This window comes from Microtus ochrogaster, chromosome 2, assembly GCF_000317375.1.
Source record: "Microtus ochrogaster isolate Prairie Vole_2 chromosome 2, MicOch1.0, whole genome shotgun sequence".
NCBI lineage: Eukaryota > Metazoa > Chordata > Mammalia > Rodentia > Cricetidae > Microtus > Microtus ochrogaster.
In genome coordinates this window covers 27330066-27340231 of record NC_022010.1, presented here as the reverse complement: position 1 = coordinate 27340231, position 10166 = coordinate 27330066, and the positions used below count along the sequence as shown (strand labels likewise).

The following is a 10166-nucleotide window of genomic DNA, read 5'->3' as shown; positions in this document are numbered from 1 at the left end:
GTGTGTGTGTGTGTGTGTGTGTGTGTGTGTGTGTGTACTTGCATGAATGTGTGTGGAGGTCAGGACAACTTGTTGGAGTTGGTTTTATCTTTCTACCTGTTTGTCCCTGGGATCCAACCTAGGTCATCAAACTTGGAGGCAAGTGCCTTCCTTTATGCACGGAGCCATCTCACCAGCCCCCAGCTTCTCTAGTTTCCACTCTCCTTTCAATTTTTCTGTTCCTGTTGGCAAAGAACTGCAGTCAGTGTGGGTTTAGCCCCGTGCACACCTTTATGGGTTGAGACTTAGTGTCTCATTTCTGTGGGAATACCCTGCTCCTGATGATGAACACTCAGGACAAAGCTGCTGGAGAAGCATTCACCATGACGGGCACCGTACTCCCTTGACGGCTGAAGCGAACAACAATTTTTCTTATTTGGCACACCGAAGAATTATTTTTCATTTTTTCCCCTCTTTTTAGGGATTTGCAGTGACTCTTGCCGAAGCAGTTACCTCTCTGCACCTGCCTGTGGCCATTGTTAACTTGAAGGAATACGATCCAGACGACAATCTGATAGGGGAGGTTGGTAGCTGCCTTTATGTTTTTTCTTCAATTAAAACCCCAAATTTGGGGCTGCAGAGGTGGCTCAGCAGTTAAGAACTCGTATGGCTCTTGAAGAGGATCCAATTGGTTTCCCAGCACCGACCTTGGGTGGCTCACCGCTGCCCATCATTCCGGATCTAGGGAATGTGGTGCCCTCTTCTGGCCTCTTCAGGCACAGCATTTATGTGCACAGACCTCACTCATTCACACAGCTAAAATGAAACTTTAAAATCCAAATCTAATTGGTCACCTGTCTCGTGGGGTTATTAGACTCTCCAGAATGAATTGAATTTTCGTGCTGAACCATTTCAATTGGAAGCTTTCCCACTATGACTCAGAAACTTTGATTTATTTGGTTTTGAGTCAAGCTCTTGCCCCGTAGCCCTGGCTTGACCTCAGATCGAGGCAGTCCTATTGCCTCTGCTCCCTAAGGGTGCTGGGATTCCTGGTGTGCCACTATGCTCAGCTCCAATACCAGTGTTGAAGAAATGAACTTCACTTAGGTAACTGATACCTTGTATATAATTAGTTTTACAGGTTTGTTATATCTATCTATTTATTTATTTATTTATTTTGGTTTTTTTTTTGAGACAGGGTTTCTCTGTAGCTTTGGAACCTGTCCTGGAACTAGCTCTATAGACCAGGCTGGCCTCCAACTCACAGAGATCCACTTCCCTCTTCATCCTGAGTGCTGGGATTAAAGGTGTGTGCCACCATCACCCAGCTTATACTTTTTGAATATTAGTGTTTGTCTGTAAGTGAACCATGTACTTAGCTGGTGCCCATGGAGGCCAGAAGAGGGCATTGTTGAATCCCCTATGTAGACAGAGACTGTACTTTTGTTTCCCGGCCTCCCAGACCTGAATAGTCACACAGAAACTATATTAATTATTACACTGGCCAATGGCTCAGGCATATTTCTAGCTAGCTCTTACATCTTAAATTAACCCACTTCTATTAGTCTATGTGTTGTACATGCCCATGGCATTACCTCATTTTCTACCTGGTTTATTTCCTTGGCTGCTGGCTGGTGTCTGCCTGACTCCTCCCACACTCTCTATCTCTGTTCGGATTTCCCGTCTGGCTTTATTCTGCTAAGCCATTGGCCGGGACAGCCTTATTCATAACCAATAAAAGTGGCACATATACAGAAGGACATCCCACATCACCCTTGAACTGAAGTTATAGCTGGTTCTGTTCCCCCATGTGGGTTTTGGGAATAGAACCTGGGTCCTTGTAAGAGCAGCTGATGCTCTTAACCACTAAGCCATTTCCATTGTGTCTTGAATATTCTTGTAATTTTTCCTAGTTCTATTATCCTTCTGATGTAAACACTTTTATTTAGATCGCTAGTAAAAATGTCTGCGCCTTCCTGGTTGCTACTTACACGGACGGCCGCCCTACCGAGAGTGCGGAGTGGTTCTGCAAGTGGTTGGAGGAAGCGGCTAATGATTTCCGCTTCGGCAAGACTTACCTGAAGGGTCTGAGATACGCAGTGTTTGGTTTGGGAGACTCTGCCTACCAGAACCACTTCAACAAGGTGGGTGCTCGGTGAGCTATAGGGCCAGGCCCTTCCTTAATGAAAAGACAAGCAGATAGACAAGGCCTCACCCATGCTATGTGTGTGAGAACGAACCTACAAACTTTGCTGCTTAAATCGTTATTTTATCAATTTTACCGTATGTGTATGGGTGTTTTGCCTGCCTGGGTGTCTGTGTAGCACAGAAAGCATTGGATAGCATGGAGCCAGAATGACAGACAGATGGGAGTTGCCATGTGGGTGCTGGGAATTGAATGTGGTCCTCTGGAAGAGTAACCAGTCTTTCCAGCCCCAATAATAATAATTTTTTTTTTTTTTTGGTTTTTTTCAAGACAAAGTTTCTCTGTAGCTTTGAAGACTGTCCTGGAAGTAGGTCTTGTAGTTCAGGTTGGTCTCGAACTCACAGAGATCCACCTGCCTCTGCCTCCCGAGTGCTGGGATTAAAGGTGTGCGCCACCACCACTTGGCTAGGTCAGTGGGTTTCTGTAGTGCAGTCTGGGATTTTCAGTCTGTGTGTTTGTGGGTTGTGGCTTTTTCAGTCTCTCTCTTCCCTAAAGGTCGGCACGAATGTTGACAAGTGGCTTTGGATGCTCGGCGCCAACCGGGTGCTCACCCGTGGCGAGGGAGACCGCAACGCAGTTCAGAGCAAGCATGGCAGCATCGAGGCTGACTTCACAGCCTGGAAGACCAAGTTCACCTCCCGGCTGCAGGCCCTGCAGAGCGGGGAGAAAACGGCCTGTAGTGGGGACTGCAAAAGAGGGAAGTGTGAGTCCTCGCAGCCTGGCTCAGGAGAGGTGCGCCCGCACCTGCAAGGCGACCTGCATCCCAGGGATGCTGAGGTGCGTGCCTATGTTCCTTTCTTACTCGTGAGTGAGTGAGTGTGTGCGTGAGAGAGAGAGAGAACGAGCATATGTGTCTGTCCACTGTATGTCCTGTGTGATTGTGTGAAGATACCTGGCTTTACCTCTGCCCTAATTAGACGATCTGAAGCTCAGGGGCAGTTGTTTCAGAGAGAGAGCAGCTTGTGACTTTCACTGTGTGCTAGTCATGGACTAGATATGTACTCTTCCCCCTCTTCCCCTTCTCCCTGTTCTCTCTGTCTCCTCCCCCTCCTCCCCTTCTCCTCCTTCCTCTCCTCTTCTTCCCCTCCTCCCCCTCAACCCCTTCCACTTCTCCTTCTTTCCCTCCTGCTTTTCCTCCTCCTCTTCTTTTCTTCATCTTCCTCACCCCATTTCTGTCCCCCTCCCTCCCTTCTTTCCTTCCTCCTTCCCCATTTATCCCTTTCCGTGTTTCCCTTTGTCTTTGTTTGACAGGCTCTGGCTGTGTAGCCCAGGCTGGCCTGAAACTCATTACCTAGCTGAAGCTAACCTCAGTTTCCAAGCACTGGTCTTGAAGCTCAGGGCATGACACTCGTTCTTGTCCCTTTCATTGTTGCATTGCTGAGTCAGGCAGATTTTTAACATCTTCCTCAGGTCAAGAAATGGAAGCTAAGAGGAGTGACATATGTCTTAGTCTGAGCATCTACCTCCCCGGGTCACATCCTTCCTGACCCCAATGACCATTACTCACTCTTACTAGAGCAACAGGCCAGCTGGGTTCACTTGTCTACCCCAGCCCCTTAGCGTCTAAACTTTGATGATTCTTTAGGTGTCCACTTCCTTAGAATTGCCTTCAGGCTGTCCAGTGTCTGTCGTCACAGCTGGGACCTTCTGACTGTCGTCCTGGCCACATCTGTCAGGCTCAGCTTTGAGTGCTGGCCTACTGTGTCTTTTTCCACATTTGTTCCGGTCGTTAGATGAGGCTTCAGTGTCCGAGTAAGTGGTCGGCCCCTCTCCCTGGCTGACTGCCCCAGCCCTCACACCCCCAGCCATGCTGCTGTGTTCATTTCCCTCCATCAGGGTGGTGCAGGGTTTTCTTTTTGATTTTCAGATGCAGTCTCGTTCTGAGACTGGCCTCAAACGCACAGTCCCCTTGTCTCAGCCTCCCAGGGGCAGCCACTCATGGCCAGAGGCATTTGTTTCCTCCCAGTGTGTGGCACTGGGGATTGAACCAGGATTCAGGTCTCGCCAGTGTGTCTCCAGCATGCCATTCTTTACGTGTTTTAGACTGGGTCTTACACAGCTGACCTTGAACCTGACTTATAGCTGAGGAAAGCATTCCTGCCTAGTATGCTGGGATCACGTGGGGATCCATCTTGATTTCTTCCTTTTTGAGGGGAGGGGTGATAGGGCCTCATCAAGTTGTCCAGGCTAGCCTTGAACTCACTCTTCAGCCTAGGTTGATCATTTCCTGTTTTAGTTTTGTGAAAAGTGGGGATTACAGGTGTCTGCCATTAGGGTTTGGTTTTTCCTTTAAAGACAGGGCCTTCCTCTGTGCTTCTAGTTGCCTTGGAACTGAGTGTGTAGCCCAGGTTAGCCTAGACCTCATGATCTCTTTCCCAACAGCTGAGATTACAGTGATACACCACCATGCCTGGCAAAGAATAATTTTTTTTTTTAAAGATAGTATCTCAGGGCCAGGCATAGTGATGCACACCTTTAATTTAAGCACTCTGGAGGTAGAAGCAGGAGGATCTCTGTGAGTTTGAGGCCAATCTAGTCTACAGAGCAAGTTACAGGATAGCCAGGGCTACACAGAGAAACTGTCTCAAAAAACCAAACCAAAAAAAGAAAAAAGAAAAGATATGATCTCACTATATGGCCCTTGATATTCTGGAACTGTGTAGACCAGGGTGGCTCCACCTGCCTCTGCCTCCGAGCGCTGGGGTCAAAGGTGTGCCTCACGCTCTCCCAGTACTGTAGAGTTGAAACCCCACTCCTTCACCTGACTGACCTCAGCACCTGGTCACCCCTCCGTTTCTCCATCTCGATCCCGCTCTTCCGTCTCTTCCTTACCAGGCTGTTGCCCCACTGGTGTCCTTGGTGCCGAGCATAGGTGTCGAGTGACAGGTGAGTTTGAGCGCCAGGCACCTGCTCTCTTGTCCCCTGGGTTGGGCCAGCATCCTTCTTCCCTGTTCTGTAGCAGGTTGTTCCAGCTGCTCCCGTCTGCAGTCTGTCTACTCAGGTTTCTTGTGGTCCAGGTATACATGAGCTAGCGTGCTTTCTTTTCAGGCAATAGTTTCAGAATTTGTTTTTTTCCCCCACATCTTCATATGTGTGTGTGGTGTGCATGTGCGTATGTGCTGTTTTTGCATGCTTGTGGGCATAAATATGTGTTTGGGTATACATACACGTGTGGATGCGCATGTGGATTCCAGAAGTTGGTGCTGGGAACCATCCTTCATCACTCTTGTGCCATATTTTCTGAGGCAGGGTATCTCAATCAAACCCAGAGCTCAGAGAGATATGCCTGGTCTCTCTAGACAGCTTGCTGTGCATTCCTGCCAGGCTGGAATACAGGGACAGTCAGTGCTCACCCACGATTTATATAGATTCTAGGGATCCGAACTCTGGTTCTCACATTTGCACAGCAGGGACTTGAACCACTGAACAGTTTCCCGCGCCTCTTTCAGCCACTTTGCCTCCAGGATGCGATCTGCCCGCATCTCTTCCCCACCCCACACCTGGCTTCCCAATCTGCTGGTCATTTCCCAGGGGCTTCTTGTTGCTGTGTCCACCTCCTATCAACTCAGGTGACTTTCCCCATCCACCCTTACAGCTGTACTTTCCTAATGTTTGGTCACTTGTTCCGTGACGGAGGCAGCCTCCTGTGGCTACTTATTCCTAACCCTTTAGCCACAGCATGAGCGCTCTATAGACCTGCTCCCCTATGTTGCTATAATTGGACTGGAGAGGAAGGGAGTGTTTCACATTAATTGTATAACCCTAGTGGCTTCCATGAATTACATTTAACTTTTTATTTGTTCTTTTTTAAAAGTTCATTTATTTTTAAGAATGTTATGTGTATGGGTCTTTTGCCAGCAAGAATGTCTGTGCTACACCTGCGTGTAGTGCCTGTGGGGGGCGGAAGGGGGCGTGGGATCCCCTAGAAGTAGAGTTCCAGACCATTGTTAGCTACTGTGTAGGTGCTGGGACCCGAACCCAGGTTCTCTTCAAGAGCAGCTAGAGCTTTTCACGGCCGAGCAATCTCTCGAGTCCTCTGTATTCATCTCCTTTTGAAGACAGGTTTTAGACTTTCTGAAGGTCACAGAACTAATTTAATGGCAGTTTTGATTAGTTTTTATGTGGCGATGAAATGAGGTTCTCTGAGAGGAATTCACTGCCTCTCAGTGAATTCATTTCTGTCAGAGATGTGATTCTGAGCGTAAGTTACAGAAGAGCCCAGGATGGTCTCATGAGCTAAATGCCACCTGCTGCCCATTTTCAAATTGTAATTAAATTGATTACTTTTGAGACAGGGTCTCAGGTAGTTCAGGGGACATTGATTGACTGATACCTAGTGTGGGTGACCTTGAACGTCTGAGCCTCCTGCCTCCACCTTCAGCGCTGGGATGATAGGTGTGCATCCCCATGCCGGCCTTGTGCGGTGCTGGGGATGGAGCTCAGGGCTTTGTGCATGTGGGTATGCACTCTGTCGGTCTGTCCACATCACCAGACTTTTCTTGAAGGTCGCAGCTGTGCTCATTCCCTCTGTGTTGATGCAGGGGAGTGTCAGATATAGCTGAGGCTGGGGTTGCTTTTCATGCTGGAAATATTCACTCTTGGCCCTTCCACAGCAGGACCTTAAGTTACTCCTCTGTACTGGCCTGCAGAGGCAAATCCCAGGCACATCACACATCACCACAAGATACTTTCTGAGCTGTGGGATTTCCAGGCTGTTCAGTGTTGGTGAACTTTACCACATACACCAAAAGGGACTGAGAGGGCTGTGATGTTACAGGCAATACTGACTCCTGGGGCCGCTGTGTGTATGTATAAATATACATGGCCTGCTGTTGGATGACATTTTTTTGTGACACATTTTGTCATCTAGAAGCAAACAAGTCCCTACCCTCCTCCCCAAAATATTTCTTTGTGCGTGCGTGCGTGTGTGTGCGTGTGTGTGTGCGTGTGTGTGTATGTGTGTGTGTGTGAGCGTGTGCACACATGCTGAAACACTTGTGTGTAAGTTGGATGATACCTGGTAGAAGTGCGTCCTCTCCTCCCAGGCTCTCCGGCTTTGTGGCAGGCACCCTCAGTCACTGTGCCGTCCTATGGCCCCATCTTCTCTGCTCTTAGTGCTGATGATGACCTGGCCTCAAGTCATACGTGAAGGGCTGTCATATCGATGTACCCCACAACCCCCTGCTCCCACCTTCTCTCTGGCAGTTTCTTCCTCTGAGCATCATCCCTTCTGCTTTCACATGGGAGGTTTGCTGAGGTGTTAGCTTTTGTCACTGAGTTTTTTTTTTCAAGGTTTATTTTTGTTGATGAGTGCCTGCAAGTAGGTATGTGCACCATGTGAATGCAGTGCCCATGGAGGCCAGAAGAGGGCACCAGATACCCTAGAACCAACATAAGAGACAGTTGTGAGCCACCATGTGGGTGCTGGTAACTGAGCCTGGGTCCTCTGCAAAGCATTCAGTTCCCTTAACCACTGAGCCATCTCTCCAGACCCACGCTGTCATGCCTTTTCACAGGGCCAAAGATTTAGGGTGGTTTATACTTTTAAAAATTAATACTGTAAAGGGGGGGCGCTAACAAGGTGCCTCAGCAGGTAATGGCATGTGCCAGCAAATTTGATGACCAGAGTTCTATCCCTGAACCCACATAGCGGAAAGAATGGATTTCACCAGCACACCGTGGTATTTGTGCACGTGCACGTGCTCGCGCACACACACACACACACACACACACACACACACACACTAAATAATAATGTAAAAAAACCCAGGAAACAAAAGTCATACAAAAACTCCGTAAAGATGGCTTTCGGTGTGGCTCAGTGGCAGAGCACCTGCTCAGTATTGTGAAAGGCCAGGATATGCATCCCCAGCAACACAAAGTCATCCAAATACCATAAAGCAATCAGGTCCTCTGTGGAAGGAAAAGTGAGGGATCGGCTTCGTCTTGCCTTGCAGGAGGAGGAGCCCTGCGAGAGCAGCAGTGAGGAGGAGGAGTCGGGGAGCCAGGACTATCAGAGCCTAAATTCTGTGGTTGATGTTGAGGACCTCGGCCACATCGTGAGCCCCATGAGGAAGGAAAAGGTACTGTTTGGGGGAGCTGCAGTTGGACCCTGTGGTCCAGTCACCTCTCAGATTCTGTCACAGAACAGTTCTGGTTTGCAGGGGATGAACTTTGAACATTAAAAATGGCATTCATTTCATGTGTGTTATTTTGTGTGTTATTTGTGTATTGGGGCACACATGCCCTAGGTAGAGGGCAGCTGGTTCAGAGATGGCATTCAGGGCTGTGGAGGCTGACCATTCTCAAGGATTCTTTCTTTTCTTTTTTTTTCTCTTTTTGGTTTTTCAAGACAAGGTTTCTCTGGGTAGCAACAGCCCTAGCTGTCTTGGAACTCACTTTGTAGACCATGCTGGACTTGAACTCACTAAGATCCACCTTCCTCTGCCTCCCAAGTGCTGGGATCAAAGGTGTGCTTCGCCCGACTGGGAGGATTCTTTATCGCTAAGATTTCAGATGGAGCAGACTTAGTGATGCATGCATGTCATCAAAGCCTCTTGAGTCCTATCTAGTCCTGAGTCCCAGGGTCTTCTGTAACTCAGGTGGCCTCAAACTCTCCATGCAGCTGAGGATGACTTTGAACTCCTGTCTAGTGTGATTTTGGGGTACTTAAGCAGGACTCAGGGCTTCTTGAGTCCCACCCCACCCAGCCTCTTTCTGACGTTTGTTCTTTCACAGTCTTTTTCCCAAATCAGTCAGATTGTGTACAGTGGAGGGAATTTTTGGCATTTGACTAAAAATTTAATTTTATTTATTGAAACAGCCTTAAAATAGAAAATGAAGCTGCAGATTTAGATAGAATCCTGGAATTTCTACCTGACTAAGCCTTCCTTAAAGCTTTGCCTATGAGGTTAGGCACACTTCTTTGCTTTTCATCTAGTGGCCAGTAGAGGTCGCCAGAGAATGTAGAAATGAAAACTTAATGCCTTGAAGCTGTCAGTGTATAGTATTTTAGCTTTCTCATAAAAATCATCAGATGGAGGGTTCTGTGCATGTTTTCATCTTTAGTAAGACCTGGAAATAAGTCACCATTTTTTTCTTCATATGTGTGTGTGTGTGTTTACATGTGTATATTTAATTTATTGTGTTGCTGTGGGTTGACCCTGGGGGCTCCTGTGTATGTTGTACTGTGATATTGAATTGCAGCCTGAATACATCCCCTCTTTTCGCCTTTTTGTTCTTGTTGTTACTGTTTCTTTGAGACAGTCAGATGTAGCCCAGGCTGGCCTTAACCTTGGTGTTGCTAAGGAGCTTTGATTGTTGCCAGTTCTGGATTTTCCTTTCTCAATTCAACACAGAGAGAAAAGGCCCCCCAGGAGGAGAAAGCTGGCGTAAGGAGGAGCTCAGAGAGGAATGAAGACAGCGAAGGAAGAGCCATGATAACGCCTGCCCTCCGAGAGGCCCTGACTAAGCAAGGTGACCATCTGCCGGGACTGGGACCTTACTGCTCTCTGGTGCCCAGGACAGGAAGCATAGGCCAGGGTTGTTATGGGGACAAAGAGAAAGTCTCTTGCTGGTTAGTGTGTCAGTTGGGTCACAGCGTGAGTTATTTGATGTTATTTGGAACTTAGGGCTCTGGGACTTGAGAAAAACAATAAGGGAGGAAACTAAGTTTCAGATGCTTAGTCTGTGTGGTCCGTGTTCATGCAACTCTTTTCATCTGGTCCATGCTCATGGGACCTGTGCTCATGGGACCTGTGCTTATCTGATCCATGCTCATGGGACCTGTGCTCATGGGACCTTTTCTCATCTGGTCCATGCTCTGGGATCCGTGCTCATGGGACCTGTCCTCATCTGATCCATGCTCATGGGACCCGTGCTCATGAGACCCGTGCTCATGGGACCTGTCCTCATCTGATTCATGCTCATGGGACCCGTGCTCATGGGACCTGTGCTCATCTGGTCCATGCTCATGGGACCC

At 48.2% G+C, this 10166-nt stretch overlaps 1 protein-coding gene across 1 annotated transcript in view; it reads left to right on the top strand.

Moving 5' to 3' along the window:
- LOC101979151 (S-adenosyl-L-methionine-dependent tRNA 4-demethylwyosine synthase) overlaps window positions 1–10166 on the top strand; it is an 81678-nt gene that overhangs the window by 8043 nt on the left and 63469 nt on the right. Inside the window, exons 4-8 of the mRNA XM_005344675.2 lie at window positions 461–562; window positions 1929–2123; window positions 2681–2962; window positions 8143–8268; window positions 9544–9661. Of these exons, the coding sequence (XP_005344732.1) occupies window positions 461–562; window positions 1929–2123; window positions 2681–2962; window positions 8143–8268; window positions 9544–9661 (823 nt within the window). The remainder of the gene's footprint in view (window positions 1–460; window positions 563–1928; window positions 2124–2680; window positions 2963–8142; window positions 8269–9543; window positions 9662–10166) is intronic.